This window comes from Nyctereutes procyonoides, unplaced genomic scaffold, assembly GCF_905146905.1.
Source record: "Nyctereutes procyonoides isolate TBG_1078 unplaced genomic scaffold, NYPRO_anot_genome, whole genome shotgun sequence".
NCBI classification, from domain to species: Eukaryota; Metazoa; Chordata; class Mammalia; order Carnivora; family Canidae; genus Nyctereutes; species Nyctereutes procyonoides.
In genome coordinates this window covers 15,285,603-15,305,184 of record NW_026575130.1, presented here as the reverse complement: position 1 = coordinate 15,305,184, position 19,582 = coordinate 15,285,603, and the positions used below count along the sequence as shown (strand labels likewise).

General features: G+C 35.0%; 1 protein-coding gene across 1 annotated transcript; it reads left to right on the top strand.

The window, feature by feature from the left end:
* The first annotated feature begins 4,116 nt into the window (after nt 1-4,116).
* On the top strand, nt 4,117-4,546 carry LOC129521233 (40S ribosomal protein S17-like). The gene has a single exon (XM_055342513.1). The coding sequence runs from the start codon at nt 4,117-4,119 to the stop codon at nt 4,498-4,500; it is 384 nt and encodes a 127-aa protein (XP_055198488.1). The 3' UTR covers nt 4,501-4,546.
* Nucleotides 4,547-19,582: the final 15,036 nt, after the last annotated feature.

The window sequence follows — 19,582 nt, the reverse complement described above, 5'->3', positions numbered from 1 at the left end:
TATTTACTTATCCTGGTGCTTCAGCCTGAGGAACAGCCTTCAGGTTTTCCACACATCTAGAGACTACAGTGGAGCTCTCAGGGAACATTGTCAGGGAAACACCATCCTTGTATTCTCCCCTGGTCTCACTACAGTTCACTTCCCAGAAAGGAGCTTATATACCCATTTGGAACCCTAAGTTTTCCATCTGTCAGCTAGGGAACAGTTCAGATCTCCTGGTCTAGAGGCCAACAGGGTTTATAATTGTGGCCCCACAGGACTATATGCATTTGCATATTTTAAAAGCTGATGCCTGAGGGTCTGGCTTCTAATCAGCATGAAATTAGGTACTGACAGAGTCCATTCCTCTTGGAAAATATGGGTCTTGGCACACTCTCAACAAGGACTTGTCCAGAATAAATCAGGCTGCTTAGACAACCACAAAGATTTGAGAGACAACTAAGAGCTAGGGAAATTTGAACAATGAGTTTCATCACCTACATGAGCCCAGTCCTTCAAGACCAGGAGAGGCGACTGCTTTGCCTAATACACAGAAACACACATAGACTGAGTAAAGCACACTGAGAAAATAGATGAATATGATCCAAACAAAAGAACAAAATAAGATGTCAGAAAAAGACTTCAATGAACTCAATATAAAAAAATCTACCTGATAAAGAACTTAAAGTAATGGTCATAAAGATGTCCACCAGACTTTGGAGAAGAGTGGATGAACGTAGTGAGAACTTAAACAAGGAGAGAAAATAGAAGAAAGTACCAAACAGAAGTCATAGGGCTAAAGAATACAATTACTAAACTGAAAAATATACTAGAGGGGTTCACTAGCTGACTAGAAGCTACAGAAGAATGGATCAGTAATCTAGAAGATGGAGCAGTGGAACTCATACAGAGCAGCAAAAAAAAGAAAAAGGATTTTAAAAAGTGAAGATAGCTAAGGGGCCTACAGAACATCAAGAAGGATGAAATCTGTGTTGCAGGGGACCTAGAAAAAGTAAGAGAAAGAGGCATAAAACTTACTTGGAGAAATAATGGCTCAAGATTTCCTTAACCTGAGGAAAGAAACAGACTTGCATCCAGGAAGCCCTCAGAGTTCCAAACAAAATAAACCAGTCAGATCCACACAAAGACACATTACAGTTAAAATGTCAAAAGTTAAAGATAAAACCTTAAAAGCAAGCAAGAGAAAAATAACTTGTTGCATACAAAGGAACCCCATAAGACTATCAGCAGATTCTTTAGCAGAAACTTTGCAGACCAAAAGAGAGTGGCATGACATACTCAAAGTGCCAAAAGCAAAAACTTACCAACCAAGAATATTTTACCTGGCAATGTTGTCATTCAGAATTAAAGAAGAAGTAGGGTTTTTCAGACAGACAAAAGCTAAAAGGATTTCACCACCACTAAACTAGTCTTACAAGAAATGCTAAAGGGAATTCTTTATTTTTTAAGGGAATTCTTTAATAGAAAAGAAAAGACATTAATTAGTAACAATAAAAAATATAAAAGTATAAGTCTCAAAGGTAAAGGTATATATATAATGAAGTTAGTAGATTAATCACTTATAAAGCTAATATAAAGGTTAAAAGACAAAAGTAGTAAAATGAACTAAAGTAATTAGTTAAGCAATACACAGAATTAAAAAAAAGATGTAGGGATCCCGGAGTGGCGCAGTGGTTTAGCGCCTGCCTTTGGCCCAGGGCGCGATCTTGGAGATCAGGGATCGAATCCCACATCGGGCTCCCGGTGCATGGAGCCTGCTTCTCCCTCTACCTGTGTCTCTGCCTCTTTCTCTCTCTCTGTGTATCATAAATAAATAAAAATTAAAAAAAATAATTAAAAAAATAAAAAATAAATAAAAAATTAAAAAAAGATGTAAAATGTGACATGAAACAAAATGTGGGGGGAGGCGGTAAAAATGTAGTTTTAGAATGCTTGCAAGTTTAAGTCAACAACTTAAAATAGACTTTTAATATATGGGATGTTATAGGTGAGCCTCATGGTAACTACAAAAGCAAAAACCTATAGTAGAGACACAAAAGATAATAAAAAAGCTATCTAAACATATCACTAAGGAAAGTTATCAGACCACAAGACAAGAGGGCAGGAGAAGAAAGGAACAGAGACAAACTACAAAAACAGCCAGAAAACAATTAAGAAAACAGCAACAAGTACATAGCTACCAATAATCACTTTAAATGTAAACGGACTAAATTCTCTAATCAAAAGGCATGGACTGAATGAAAAAAATAAAAACAAGACTCATCTGTATGCTACTTATAAGAGACTCACTTCAGATATAAGGGCACACTCAGACTGAAAGTGAAGGGATGGAAAAATTATTCCATACAAAGGGAAACAAAAATAAAACTGGTGTAGCTACATCAGACAAAATACACTTTAAAACAAAGACTGTAATAAAAGACAGTATATATGATAATGAGCTAAGTATATAATTTAAGGAATTAGGAATTAATAGAAAAAAGCACATGAAAGAAAATAACGAATACAAGATTTGAAATTAATGAATAAGAAAATATAGAAAAGATCAGCAAAACTCACAAAATAATGAAATTGCCATCTTTGTAAAAAGATAAAGAAAACACATTTTTAAAATATTAAGATCAAAGAAAACAAAAATGTGTATGCTGTGATAAGATATGGAATATTATGAACATTATCTGTCAATAAATTTTAAGTCATAGAGGAGATATACACATTTTTAGAAAAAGAGAACTGCTAAACTTAATTCAAGAAATAAATATTTGCAGCATTTTTTATAGAACCAGAACAGCAACAACAAAAAAACCCTAAAATTTATATGCAACCACAAAAGACCCTGAATAGCCAAAGCAATTTTGTAAAAGAAAAAGCTGGGTATATCACAATTCCAGAGTTCAGGTTGTATTACAAAGCTGTACAAATCAAAACAATATGGTACTAGCACAAAAATAGAAGCAGAGATCAATACAACAGAAAAAAAAAACAGAAATAAACCCACAATAATGTGGTCAACTAATCTTCAACAAAGGAGGAAAGAATATTTAAAGTAAAAAAGACAGTCTCTTCAACAATAGTGTTGGGAAAACTGGTAAGCTACATGCAAAAGAATGACACTGGACCACTTTCTTACACCATAGACATAAATAAACTAAAAATAGATTAAAGACCTAAATGTAAGACCTGAAACCATAAAAATCCTAGAAGACAGAACAGGCAATAAAGTCTCTGACATTAGTAATGGTTCTAGATATGTCTCTTGAGGGAAGGGAAATAAAAGCAAAAATAAACAGTTAGGACTACATAAAAATAAAAAGCTTCTGCACAGTGAAAGAAACAATCAACAAAACCAAAAGGCAATCTACAGAATGGGAGAAGATATATGTAAATAACATATCTGATAGAGGATTAGTATCCAAAATTTATAATGAACATATACAACTCAACATCCAAAAAACAAATAATCCAGTTAAAAATGAGAAGACGTGAACAGACATTTATTCAAAGAAGACATCTAGATCGCACATGAAAAGATGCTCAACATTCATCATCAGGGAAATGCAAATCAAAACTATAATTAAATATTAACTCATACCAGTCAGAATGGCTAAAATCAAAAACATAAGAAACAACAAATGTTGGCAAAGATGTGGAGAAAAAGGAACTTTCTTGCACTGCTGGTGGAGATGCAAATTGATACAGCACTATGGAAAACAGCATGGAGGTTCCTCAATAAGTAAAAAATAGAACTACCTTATAATCCAGTAATTGCACTACTGGGCATTTACTCAAAAATACAAAAATATTAATTCAAAGGGATACATGTCTATAGCAGCATTATTTACAATGGCCAAATTATGGAAGCGGCAGGTGTCCTTCAACAGATGAATGGATAAAGAAGATACAGTATATGTGTGTGCATATGTGTGCCTGTATATATATACACACGCACACATATACATTATGTGCGCATATGTGTGCGTGTATATATATACACACATATACATTATGTGTGCGTGTGTGTGTATGTATACACATATACATTATATATACACACATATACATACACACTCATGCAACACACACACACACACACACACACACACACACACATATACCATGAAGAAGGCATCCCGAGTCATCATCGAGGAGTACTACACGCGCCTGGGGAACGACTTCCACACCAATAAGCATGTGTGCAAGGAGATTGCCATCATCCCCAGCAAGAAGCTCTGCAACAAGATCTCAAGCTATGTCACACATCTGATGAAGCGGATTCAGTGGGGCCCGGTGAGAGGCATCTCCATCAAGTTGCAAGAGGAGGAGAGAGAAAGGAGGGATAACTACGTGTCTGAGGGTTCAGCCCTGGATCAGGAGATCATTGAGGTAGATCCTGACACTAAGGAGATGCTGAAACTCTTGGACTTTGGAAGCCTGTCCAACCTGCAGGTCACTCAGCCTACAGTTGGGATGAATTTCAAAACACCATGGGGAGCTCTTTGAATCTTTCTGCTGTGCTGTAATATCTTCAATAAACCTTGGACAAAAAATGTACATATATATTACACACATATATATATGTGTGTATTGCATGAACATGGATAGAGCTAGAAAGTATAATGCAAGCAAAATAAGTCAGTCACAGAAAGACCAATACCATATGATTTCACTCGTTGGTTGAAATTAAGAAACAAAACAAGTGAGCAAAGGAAAAAAGAGAGAGAGAGAGAGGGAGACAAGCCAAGAAACAGACTCTTAGCCATAGAGAACAAACTGATGATTACAAGAAGGCAGGTGGGTGGGGGGATGGATGAAATAATTGATAGAGATTCAGGAGTGCACTTCTGATGAGCACCAGGTGGTGAGTGGAAGTGTTGCTACATTGTATACCTGAAACTAATATTATACTGTATGTTAACTATACTGGGATTAAAATTTTAGAAAATAAAGCACAAATAAATACATAAATAAATAACTGGGGCTTACATTGTCAGACTCTTATTGTTATTCACAGTTGATTCATACAGTACACTAGGACTATATTTTCTTTTACTTTTTTGTTTTCTTAATCACAGTCTCATTTTTTTTTAGTTTGCTTTGTTTTCTGTGAAATTTCTAATTCATCTCTGACCTCAAATAAAAATGAAAATAACTTTAAGAAAAAGATATATATGGATGGTCCTATAATCTTTAAAGAAATTTAGTCACCAGCTAATCTCCCAAAGCAAAATCAAGGACAAGTGTGGCTTTCCGAGAGGATTCTACCATACGTTCAAGAAACAAATAATCCTAACATTGAACAAACTGTTACATAAAAGTGAAAAAGAAGGAATTTTTCCAAATATAATAGTTAATAAATGCAAAACAATATATATGATTTGTATATACATATGTATATATATTTGTAAAGCATAGTAATAACCATCTGTGAACATATCACTGCACTTAAGGCCTTGAAGCATTCCAATACTGTGTACCACTTACTGCTCCTATCCTGGCCTATGCGGTTGTCTCTTTAAGAGTTAAAGAGAACCCTGAATTTTGTATTTCCATAACAGATTTTTAAAATTTGAGGCACTTAGTAAAACACACAGATCTTAATACATTTTGACAAATGATCATACATATGTAAATAAGATAATTCCATTACACCAAATAATTCCCCCTCCTCCCACCAAGATAACCGTTGTTCTCTACTTTCCTGATTTCTATCACCAGAGCTTAGTTTTGTCTGTTTTTAACCATTACATAAGTTGACTTATACAGCATGTATTCTTGTGGGCATGTGTTTCTTTTGATCCATCCATCTTCTCACAGTAATTCATTCTTCTTTATTGCTGAGCAATATCCCAGTGTATAAATACACCAGTTTGTTTATATATTTTCCTGTTGATGGAATCTCAGACTGTTTCCAGTTTGAAGTTATTATAATAGACATATAATATGACCAAAATATTGCTCAGCAAAACCAAAAATAATATAAACACTTTTACGTACACTTTTGTGGACATATTTTAATGTTACTTGTGTAAATACTTTGACATAGAATTGGGTAGGTGTATCTTCTTTATTATAGGAAGCTTCCAAACTTTTTTCCAAAGTGGTTTTACCATTTTACACTCATACTAGAAATTTATGAGATTTTTAGTTGCTCCTCTTGCAAAATGAACTTTGAATGTTGCCAGTCTTCTTAATCTTAGTCATTTAGATTGTGAGAACTGGTTCCCACTAGAGTTTGTCTTTGCAGTTTCTTAATAAATAAGGTTAAACAACTTTTTATGTGCTTAAATGGCTTGGAAAAAAGATAGTTTCTGAAAGAAAGCTTTGCTCATTTTGAATCTACAATTTAAAACATAATCCTGAACATTTGGGGATTTAAAAAGCGGCTTCTAGCTTGTCTTAATTAGTTTTTTAGAAATCTACTGATTGCTAAGTATAAGACATTCCTTTCTCCTCTCTTCAAAATAAGGAAATCCCATTGAAATATACAAATCACTTGGATCATGATGTGAGGGAAAGCTTCACATGCAAACTAAAAGAAATTAATAAACTTTAAATTGTACTCAGCATGACCAGTGTTTTATAGTAATACTCCATCATGTGATTTGAAAGATTTTGTAAACAGAATGATACATAACGGACTATCTCCAAAGACAAGCTGATGGGTTAGATTACAAATTCACTTAAAATGAATAGAGCTCTTGTTTTTATTGGGTTATTAAGACTAATAAAACCTATGTAAATTTAAAATTAGAAAATTCATAAATCTGAAAAAGAAACTTTGAATACTTGTTGGGCTATGTAATTGAAAAGGAAAAAAAAAAGAGAGATGGAGAACTTTAAAATAAGGACTTTGATAGTTTACAAAATAAGAAGCATCGAAATGTGGTTGATATCAGACAAATATTAAGGGGATTTTTTTCCCAACTAAGAACTTCAGAATTTTTAAATACACTTCAAGGGTGAAATCTGGGGACCCCTGGGTGGCTCATTTGGTTTTGGCTCAGGTCATCATCTCAGGGTCATAATGTAGAGCCTTATGTCAGGCTCCACACTCAGCATGGAGTCAGTTTGTCCCTTTCCTCTGCTCTTCCCCCTGCTTGTATTCCCTCTCTCTTTCTCTCAAATAAATAAATAAAATCTTTTTTTAAAGGTGAAATCTGATTACAATCTATAATTTAGTTAATAGTAATGTACCAGTGTTCATTACTAAGTTTTGACAACTGAAGCAAAGCTATGTAAAATGTTAACAGTTAAGGGAACTGAGTGAAAGGTGTACAGGAACTCTTTCTACAATAGGATTCAACTTTTCTATAAATCTAAAACTATTCCAAAATAAATAGTTTATTTAAAAATATATATACTTAGAGATAAAGCAAATATGGCAAAATGTTAACAATTGGCATATCTAGGAGTCAGTTTTATATGGATGTTTACTAGCCAATCCTTTCAACTTTTCTATAAATTTAAAATTTGTCACAATAAAGTAATAAAAGAAAAAAATCACATTAGGGAAAAACAAAACAAGATGCAAGAATTAAATATATGTATTTAGTATATAAATGTTGAAAATAGTTAAGACAATATTCCTTATCTAGAACAAATTATACTGCTTTAATAATTTTGATTTAAATAATATATGCCACCTCCTTGATGTCATTACACTGTGAAAAAAATGTTAATATATTTTTTTATTTTGCTTAATTTAGTAATGTTTTAACTTATGTAAGATGTGTTCATAAAAAGCTTATTTCTTTTGAAATTTCTAATTTCCAAACTGATTTTATGAATCAAATACTTTATAATTGTTTCCACAAAATGTTTAAGGAATATTTAAATACACAACTAAACTAAATTATAATAACAACATTTTCTAAAATAGTTTATTCTTTAAACTTACTATGCTACAAATCAATGTTAGTGCAATGTTAGTCCAAATACACTAAAATTTGCTAAAAATAGGCTAAAACATTTTATATAGTAACAAGTGGCTATCACCTCGTAGATTAAAAAAGGATATAAAATACTTTATATTAGTGTACATGTTTCTTACTAACATTCACAGATGTAAAAAGCATACATATAACTGTGTCGTGATTCAGTCCACAATAATGTTACATATCTAACTACCTCAACTCCCTCAAGTCAATGGCTTGAAAGAATAAATATTTATTTCCTTGCTTATATGTCTGTGGGTAGTCTGCGCATTAACTGGGCTGGGCTGGACTTCCAGCTCTGGGATTTAGGCTCTAGCCTTTGTGGTGCAAATGTATTTCTTCTAGGGTATAGACAGAAGGGCGTCAACTACCTGGGTCATGTTTCTCTAATGGTAGATCACTGGAGCATAAAGGACACGCCCTGTCATGAAAGAACATTTCAAGCCTCTGCTCACCTCATAGTCATTAACATCCCAATGGCCAAAGCCAGGCAAATGGCCAATCCCAAATGAAGGGGCAAAGAAACACACTTCATCCACCATGAGGCCATGGCAAGTGTGTGAAAGTAAAATAATACAACAGAGCAGTGAAGGATTAGGACCAATAACAGTCTACCTTATGTAGGCATGTATAATGGTGTGCAGTGTTTTCTGGAACTTTGCTACTCTGCTAACATGTTTGTATGTGACAGTTCTAAGTTTATTCCCTAGTAGCCTTTGGTCTGTGACAGAAGTCAGCAACTTTGCTTGAGTTGAAACTAATAGGGGTAACTGAGATTCTAATAAATTAAAAACTGCAAAGAAACATAAAGTTCATGGAAAATAATGGGTTTTATTTTTTGTCTATGAAGGAGAAAAAAAGGGTAAATAAGTAAAATGGTTGGTTACAGTAGAATATGAAAGACAATAAGACAAATTGAGGCTTAATAATAAAATTTAGAATGTCTGAGGTAAAGTGAACTATCTTTGTCTTGGTTTATAGTACCTGCAATTGTGAGTTTAAAATGAACAATAAAATGTATTCAACTTTGACAAAGTGTTAATGATCTTATTTTAAGAAAGTTTTGGTTCTCACTCACAACTAGTATCATTATTTCCTTCCTTCATCATCCTTCCCCTAACATGTTGCCTGCTCCTGGGTGACGCATCATTCCTTATTGGTTCTCTTAATCCTGACTATACCTCCATATACGGTACTGTCATTTAATTTTTTACAGTTTGAACCCTTTAGAGAGTGACATCTGTTTCCTTGTGGGATCTTAACTGATATGTATTTATTTCTTTGTTTTGTTTTAGATTAGCACATGTTAATGTTTAGGTGTTACTTTATATCCATTGCGGCTAGTTGTCTAAAGTATAAGAAAAAGTTCAAAGTGTAATCTAATGTTATCTTTTAAATTAAAAAATTATATCCTTAGATATTATTTTGAGACATATATCTATTTAATAAAAAGCTTCTCAATGCCTTTTTTTCCCCATCTTGTCACATGGAATGGTATTTCTGAGGAAAGAAACATGTTAAAAATGACTCACCTTTTTTTTTTCAGAAAAACAAATAAAATTCCCAGTTTCCTCACAATTTTGGATCTTTTAATGAATGTACTACTAACCTAATCCCTTTCTTTGCAATGTATCTCTCTAGTCTCGTACATTATGGTATTTGGTAAGAGGGGCCCATAGAAATACTCAGGCTTGATGGAAAGAGAAATCACACTTACTAAGCTTGCAGTTTCACACATTTTGTGAAAACTCTCAGACCTAAAGCTAGCACTGTTCTTAGGCATCCATGTCTATGGCGCAGAATATATTTCTGCATTTCTAGAATATGCTTTGATAGACCTTCACTCCCTTGCTTTGGAGAAAGAAGTCCTTAAGAGGAATATTTCTTGAGATCATTGCTGTCAGTTGGAAACACAAAAGACTAATGAGCAACCCTAATTTTCACAAATTAACACAGTGGGAAGGGCATAACTTCATAACGTAAACGAACCTGGGTTCAAAACCAACTGGAACAAGTTACTTGTTGGAGGCCATAGGGGGAACGTGAGCCCTGCTTGACTCCAGCCTTATTGGCAATAAGAGGCTCCTCACCTTCTCTCTTGCACCTTGGAACTTACCTTCTACCTACCATTATTGTAACTAGAGTTATTGCAAGAAAACACCTTTGAGAGAATGGATGAGCTACAAGCTGGATGGATGAGGACAAGCCTCATATGCAAACTCCCTTCTTATTAAAACCCTCGCCTACCAGTTTGGGGTGATCTGCTTCTCTCTTCCATTCTCCTTATACTCTGTGTGCCAGGCTAGTTTGTGAGCCAATGTAATTTCACCCTTTCCAGTCTCTTCTTTTGCAGAGTAATACCTACTTTCACCCACCATGAATTGTAGAAAAGGATACCAAAGAACATTTTGTCTAAACCTCTTTTTTAGAGAAGAATTTTTATTAGATTGTACTGAATAGAGTGTAAGAATTCCTGATTGTCATCAACCTTTCCTTTTCCTGACTACCTTCTAACCTTGAGCAAATGGGTTAAACTTGCATTGCTTCGGTTTCTTGACCTTATAACGGGGTTTACATGTGCTGTGTATCCAGCACATTGCCTGGCTCATGGGAGCACTCAATAAAAATTATTATTACTATTTTTTGTTATTAGGGAAATCCCATGTGAGTGATATTATTGAAACAGTAAGGACAAGGAAGAAGAGACCCTTGAAAAGAACTCATGAATAAAATAAGCCAAAGAAGAAACATTGAGAAAATAAAAAGACTGCATTCAACCTAGGTGTAATCATTTTTGTTTCCTCTTTTAAGTTTCCATTGTGCTACCTCAACACTAAGTTCACCTTGATGAAACACCTACAAGGTGGAGATTGCCTGCCTCCAAAATACCTAAAGATCAGTTTGTACTGGACAGTCAATAGTAGGGGTGGCATGTGTTTTACTTTGGTAAAATATTTATTTGCCTTCCTTCTATATTCACTATGTTAGCCTTCTAGATAATGGAATTAAAATATTTATCTACCTCACTAAGATGTTGACAAAGTAAATTAACTTCTTTCTTCATAGAAGTACAAATTCAAATGTAAGTTCTAAAGTTATTTATTGCAAGAAAATCAATCTCTTCTGCTGTGAACAGACAAAAAGATAGATTTTCCTATATTTCTTGACAGTGATTTTTGGGGTTTTCATGAATTTTGAAAGCTTATGAATAAAGAAAAGAGTACAATCCCAGCAGTGAGTAGGAAGTTTATGATGAAGGATGGCATATGGATGGATGTCAGCAAGTATCAAGAACATTCAGGCAGAGATAAGGGAAGACATTGTGTGGGAGGAGTAGGCTCAGCTGTCTCAGGGTGCCAGAGATAGACCATCTTAAGTATCACCAAAATTCTGGATACTGCCATAAATTTCTCATATATTAGCCAGGATTTAAAAATCCCTTGAATAGTTTAATTTAAAAGTGTTTTTCACTGATAAATTGATTCTCCCACCTCAAGGGAAGAGTTCCAGGACTACTATGAATAATAATAAAAATAATAACAAAAATAAGAGTAACGGTATCACATCAGTAAAATTGCTCTTTCATGCCAGGCCCCAGTCACCTCACTGAATACCACGGCAAACCTGAAAGGAAGGTATTAATTATCCTTTTTTCACATATGTGGAAACAGAGGCTCATGTAAGTTAAGAAATCTCACCACAGTCCCATAGATCGGAAGGAATAGAACTGGGATTCAGACCCAGTTCTATCACTTTTCAAAGCTGAATTTTTAATACTCCTATAATGGCACATGCAACTGGTTTACAGTTTCCATTGTATAATTGGCATTCTGAATCGTCTATCAGTAAAAGAGAATGAACGTTAAACTTGTGAACTACATTGGCTTTAATTGTTACTCACACTTTATCCTTTTGGAAATGTTCCAAGAAAATACACCAAGATAGCCAAGCTGTACAAGAAAGAGTTTATACACTATAAAATATTTTCTAAGTATCATTATGAAGCATTTATCTATTATGATAAAGCCACAATTTTTTTAGATGGCACAAATTGTAAATATTTTTAAAATAAGTTGCTTTTAATGTTTCCTGAAGTATACCCAATTTATAAAAATTCTGATATAAGCCCCCGGATTTTAATTAAAAGATAAAGGATATGCTGACATGACATCAACAGGTTAAATTATGAATTATCTTTAAGATCTTTTCTTTCTTGTTTTCCTCCTAGCCCCAAATACTCCCACTTCTATACTTTTGGTTTTTAGCTTTTATTTCTAAATACTTGGCTGTGATTTGCCTTGATGTAGAGAGGCAAGCTTATAATAGGAAGATACTCGGTTTGGATCTTGAATATGCCAAGTACCTATAAGCATATGCACAGTGAGTGAAAAATATTCATAAATAATTTTGATGTTATTATTACCAGTACCGGAATTTTTTTTTAGTTGTAAGAACAGTTAAGATATAGAAATAACCAAATTAGTTAACACACACTTTCCTTGTTTAATTCACAAATACATATGAACAAAGGTTATGAACATTGATTCATTCTCAATTAAAATATTTAACCTAACAGATAACAGATTTACTTGATACCTTTTAATTATACTTTTTTAATATTTAGAAAGGTTATTGTCACCATAACTATGTGCGCAGAATAATCCCCCCTTTAAAGAACTACTCTCAAAAATATTCAAATATTTGCCTTATGTCAGATTTTCTGCTAATACTTCAGAAGAGATGTCCCTTTTGGTTATTTTCTCTTAAAAATGCTTTTAAGATGATCTAAATGAACTTTAATCAACTGAACAAATTTATTTTTGATTGTTGAATCACTTAGGCAAACTACCTCAAAGTGCAAGTAAAATACAAAGTGAAATAAATTTGAATAACAGAATGTAAGGCTCTCCTTAAAATATCAGTCTTTTAGGTAAATGTCACATTTAAGCTATGTTATTATTGTGGTTGGAGGCCAACAAAGTTTACTGGCTGAAAAGAGGTGAGGCATTTTATAGATAACACAGCCCATGTTCTATTATATACTAATCCACAGCTATAGAAAAACTTCCTTACTTAAAGTGAGGATTAGATATACCAGCTTTAAAAATGGCATGCTTTGGGGCACCTGAGTGGCTGAGTCGGTTAGAACATGACCTTAGGCTCAGGTCACGATCTCAGGGTCCTGGGATTGAGCCCCACATCAGGCTTTCCGCACAGTGGGGAGCCTGCTTCTCCCTCTCCCTCTGCCCTTTCCTGTGCTTGTGCTGTCTCACATACTATCAAATAAATAAAATCTTAAATAAATGATATATTTTAATGACTAATTTGCCCCCCCCTCCCAGTTTTAGGCAGACCATATACATTTTTGGCAATAATGATCCACGGATACAAACATGCATGTAAAGTAGTGATTCTCAACCAGGGCCAATTTTGCCCCTCAGGAGACATTTTTTATTATCATAACTTTGGGAAGTGTTCCTGGCATCTGTTGGGTAGAGGCCAAAGATTTTTTTAATATCTTAAAAAGCACAACGCCCTACAGCAAAGAATCATCCAGTTCCACATGCCAATAGTGCCATTGTCCCGAAGCCATAATGTAAAGGTATCTCTGATTAATGTGATAGAGTATTAAAAGCATTAATAAGTAGGATGTCTTGAGTTAAAGATTTTTTTTAAACTTTTATTTATTTATGATAGTCACAGAGAGAGAAAGAGAGAGAGGCAGAGACTTAGGCAGAGGGAGAAGCAGGCTCCATGCACTGGGAGCCCGACGTGGGATTCAATCCCGGGTCTCCAGGATCGCACCCTGGGCCAAAGGCAGGCGCCAAACCGCTGCGCCACCCAGGGATCCCTTTAGTTAAAGATTTAAAGTTAGTATATTTTGGGAGGATTGGAGTACAAGAAGATGTGTGAGAAGGTAAATGGTACAATCATTTTGGAAAACAATTTGACTTCTTAAAATTTTAACATATATCTACTTCACAATCCAAGAGTGATAAAAGTATCTATCTCTGCAATGACTTGTGCTCGAACATTCATAGCAGCTGTACTTGTGATAGCCCCAAACTGGAAACAATTCAAATGTTGATGAATAAACAAAATGTAGGCTATCTAAACAAGATAATATCACTTATCGATTAAAATGAAAAAAAGCATTACAATGTGCAATAAAAATGATATATCTGAAAATGATAATGGTGAGTGAGAGAAGCTAGACAAAAACAGTATATGCTCTATGATTTCAATTCTGTAAGATTCTAGAAGAAGCAAACAAATAGATCACTGGTTGCCTGATGACACAGGTAGAGGAATAGATGGATTGAAAAAAGAGCTGAGGAAACTTTGGAGACAATGGAAATATATGAATTGATAATTATGGTAAGAATTTCATTCATATATATATAAATATATATCAAATTAAAAAATATCAAATTATATATATTATATATCAAATTGATACATATATATCAAATTATTTGAAATCTGTGGATATTGTATATAAATTATCTCAATAAAGTGATGAAAATTTAAAAATTCTACAGGTATCTTTTGACCAGTGTAGTAGAAACGGTGGTGAATAAATGCTTCCCAGTTCTAAATGTAGAGCAATTCCCAGACATATTCTACGTATTGAAAGTTTTGAGGTTCAGGTACCCAAGCATGGGTCAACTTGATAACATATACCTGAATATTGATTTTCTTTCTTCCCTGTTACATTCTTTCCCATCCCCTACTCCTATTCAGGGGACCAATTCTGGAAATAAACTACCTAACCTATCTTTCAAAGTCTGCTTTCTGCTGAGTATTCAAGGAAAGGCATATATCTTTTCCTCAAAGTGTCTCCATACTGTTAGTATGGCTGGTGCCAAAGATGGCAGAGGTCTTTAGGATCTTTGAATACAGATATTTTTGAGTGATGCCTTCAGGGAAGGAAGAGCTGTCTTCTGTAGATTCCTGAATGTGTTCAATTGAATTATTCATTTGAAACCCCTCCAATTTAGAGTTGTTTCACAACTTTGTTTTATGTAAATGTAGCATGATGTTAAGAGATATTTCTAGCCTATCCTGGTGCAAGGATTCACTTGAGCTCCTCTGTTGAACAAAAATTTGCAAACTTGCAACCTACTTTAGTGCCAAATGAAACTGAGATGTGTTTTGTGCATTTCATTTAGGAATATTAGTTTGCACTTTTATTCCCCAAAGGCTGAAACAAATGGGTTCTGTGTATCTTCTCATCCAAACAGGAAAATGTTCCTGAGGAAAGCTTTGATTTGGTTTGTTATTAAGGTATCATTTTAAAGTGATAATAGTGGGGGGCACCTGGGTGGCTCAGGGGTTGAGCATCTGCCTTTGGCTCAGGGCATGTCTCTCTCTGGATGTTTCTCATGAATAAATAAAATCGTTCTTAAAAAGTGATAATCGATGTTTGTTATCTAAAGCTTGAGGGTAAGCTTTGATCTGTAGAATGGAGTCCAGTGGGTGCTGGAACTTGATTGTACCAGTTCCTGAAGACCTCAATTTACATATCTCTTCCCAACTTTGTGTTTAGGGACATCACATAGGCAACTTAAAATTGGCAAAGGTGAGAATATTTACACCATAGAAGTTAGCAAGTGCCATGAATGAGAGCTTTTCCCCTCCCAACGCCTCTTCCCCCTCCCCCAAGCTTAGTTTCTCCCCCCATCACTGATACAATCAACAAGGAGCCAAATGATACATTGTGGCGATTACCCTCAGTTTATGTCCTCCAACTGGATGATTACTGAGCTGCCCATGCGAAGTAATCATAACTTAGAGGTAAAAGGGAATGGAAATCACTCTTAAATTTCTTACTTTGCAGATGATGTGTAGAGAGGTTAATTGATCCAGTTCACATGATCGGTTTCAGGGCTTAATCAGTTTCAGGACTTACACTAGAATTCGCCTAGTGAATCTTAGCAGCCTGCTGGGAAAGCAACTTTCTAATTACTCAAATTTACAAGGAATCCCTACAGTTGTGGGGACTCAACTTAACCTTAGGGTCCCAACCAAAGCCTTAAACTTATTTGGGTCCCAAACCTATATTCATGCTATTCATTATGGCAAATCCTAAACAAGCTTATGGAGATGTTTCTGTAGTTTGTTTTATTAGCAACTTTAAGTCTTTTTTTTTTTTATGATAGTCACAGAGAGAGAGAGAGAGAGAGGCAGAGACAGAGGCAGAGGGAGAAGCAGGCTCTATGCACCGGGAGCCTGACGTGGGATTCGATCCCGGGTCTCCAGGATCGCGCCCTGGGCCAAAGGCAGGCGCCAAACCGCTGCGCCACCCAGGGATCCCCAACTTTAAGTCTTTTGAGAGTTAAAGCGTCCGAGTTAACTTTTGGTGCTAATGTACATACACAGACTCAAGTGAAAGTTGCAGTGTTGCTTTATATATGTCTTGAGTTTAGTTATTTTTACACTCATATGATTTATTGGATCTAATGATAAAAGAAAGCTGTGAAACAGAGCTGATTTTTTCAACATCTTAATGCTCATCAATGATGTCAAATGTAATGATAAAAAATATCTAAGACCAGAAGGACACATTTGTAAATATTTATAAACATAAAAGCAAAATATATACAAAGTATTCTTAGAGTCTTGGATTCATAGTTCCTAAAGAATTTTGAAGAGACCCTTAGCACATCTTTATGGGTGATTTACAAATTGGTATTTATTGAATTAATTGACCCCAGAGGGCAGTCTAGATCTTAATAGAGCAACTTTATTAGCAAATTCCACTGTTTCTAAGTGTCTTACAGACTATGAGGAGTCCTTGAATTGTGAAATGAGAATGTTGATTCTAGTTCTATGGATATGGAAAGTGTATCAGTAGTTGGGGGAAGACTTCCTGAAGAAGTAGTTGTTTCTCCTCCTTATCTGTGGACTATGGAAGTTCTCCTCACTGTTAGTTGGAAGGGTTTGAGAGGTCAATGTCTCCTACCCTTCTGTGGTAAAGTTTTGAAATGCAAATGCTTCTAGTTACGTCCTGGGGAAAATATCCAACATCATTCACTAACTTTACAAAGAATTCTGTGAATCCCCCAAAGATGAAAGCAAGGGAAAAGCTAATTAATTTTTATTTGGTTTCTGTTATGTGCAGCACTGTACAATGCATTTAAATAGATGACTATGATATGGGAGAGCTTGGTTCTTGTCTCATGGAGTCGAAGAGTGAGTCTTGTGGAAAACAGTGAGCAAAGCGATTGAGGTTTATTAGGCAGAGATACAGAAAAAGTTCTCAGAAGTGAGAGGGGTCCCAAAAGGGTTGCCACTGAGGGCTTTCACGTCTGTCTTCTATAGGGAACTTGGTAAATTTCTTGCCAATATCAGGGTGGATATTTAGAACACATGGCGGACTTTGAACTATCATAATAACAAGATGTTTTTGTAAATATCACAAGCCCAAACAAGGTGTTCCCTCCTCTCTTGTTAGTATCTCCTCCATAATATTTCTCTACATCTGGGATTTCTGTGAGCCTAGTCAGGTAGCCCATGGCCTTGAGATTCTTGTGCCATCTTGGTTTGAGCAGGGACTATTGATAACACTTTAATGACATATTTCTTTGGGGTCTGGTGAGTTTCTGTGATTACTTCGTAGTCATTAAAGGTGCACTAACATTTTAAGACAGGGAGCCAGGTTTATTTTTTTCTGTTTCTACTGTCTTATCTCTGTGTTCTTGGGATGGGTAGGATCCTGACTCTGGGGCCTTTCCCTTATCTTTCCCTGCCTAGCCCCATCTGCCTCTAACTCATTCCTAATCTATTGCATTTATTCAGCTTTCACAGTTTGAAGAAATAATATTTCCTGGCTCTGATCTGTTGGACTTGGCTATCTGATCTGCTCCAGCATATCCTTAACCGCTTAACCCTCAGAGTTATCACTATTGGATTCTAGAGTTAATCAGGTGAATCAATGTGCAGGATGGTAAATAGCTATTTTATTTATTTTACAAATCTTTATCATTGCTTCCTTGGATTTATCATTATTTACCCATAAATTTCTATATGATATTGGCATCTTCTATCAGGAGCTAAAGAAAGGAAACATCTTCATGTATATAAAGATAAAATATTCTATAAAGTTTTTGTAACTTGTCTATGAAATGAACATGCAGAATTCTATACATAAGTGGCCAGTTTTCCCTTTGAGAATTCAGTACTTGGGTTTTCTTTGTTTGTAGACAAAATATGTGGCTGTAGTTTTCCAACATTAATTTGAAGGCTTTTGTCTGGACACAAAAATCAGTAAAAATATGTATTCTGGTTTGATCTGAAGTTTTCATGAATTGAGCTGATGAGAAAGCAGATGGTTACAAGGAAGCAGGACAAGGCTTATATTGCTGCAGGCATGACTTATTATAAAATACAAGTGAGCAATATGTAAAAGGAGCAAAGAATTGAAAGGATGGAATAATTTCATATTTCTACACAAAAAAAAAATTGCCTAGGATTCTTTCTTATTCAAAAGGGGAAATATGACCTCCTGTCCTGGCTCATAAACAAATCAATTCAACATTTCTCAGTATGCCTACTCGTTCCTGCATTGTTGGCTATATTCCACAGCCTGGGGAGAACACAGAGAGTTTAAGCCTAACAAATACTCTAATTCCTCCCCAATCATTTGAGAACTTGAGATCCCACAGTTCTACTCTTTTTATTGAAGCAGTTTTCAAAACTCAGCTGAAAGCAACAGGGTTTTTTTACAAGGAAAAAATTGTACCGAGTGAGATATGAACACAGAGGGGGATTTTCAGGCTGTTAATACGCCTGAGAAACTGTGAGGCAAAGAGTAGGGACATTAGTATGCTTGGTGAATTGAGTTACATCTTTCAATGTCAGGCCATTGGATTCTTTATCATGCTTAAGACCCTTGTAATGAATTGGGTCCTTAGGGAAATATGCTATCTTAATGACCTTTGTGATCTCAACAACCTTTAGAGATTTACAGGCACCTCACCATTAGTGTGAAGAAATTCTCATGTGATACAGCCTAGGATAATTCTTTAACCAAGCCAAGAATTTTGGAGTCCAAAGGCCTGAATTCACATGTGACTCCATCACTTGCTAGGAGGTGACAGAGCTGTGATTAACTATGTTAAAAAACAGGATATATAATATGATCCCATCTTTTGGAAGAGGAACTATTTTATGTATATACATAAACTGCATTTTGCATACAGTTGACCTTTGAACAATATGGATTTTAACTTTGTAGGTCCACTTACATGTAGATTATTTTTTATAAAAATAGGGGAGTACTGCAAATGTTTTTTCTCTTTTCTTGTTATTTTCCTAATAACATAATCTTTTCTCTGGTTTACATCATTGTAAGAATACAGTATGTAATACATATAACATAAAATTTGTCTTCATTGGCTGTTTGTTATTGGTAAGGCCAATCACTAAGGTCAGCGGTAGGCTATTGAATTTGGGGAGAGTCAAAAGTCATACACAGATTTTTGACTGGGCAGAGGTCATTGCCACTAAGCCCCATGTTGTTTAAGGGTTAACTGAAAATATAAATTGTTATTCACACATGCGCAGCACACACACTCTGTACAAAAGAAAATTCAGATAGCTTTAAGTGATATGAATATTTTATTGAGCAGGAAACAAATCTTTGT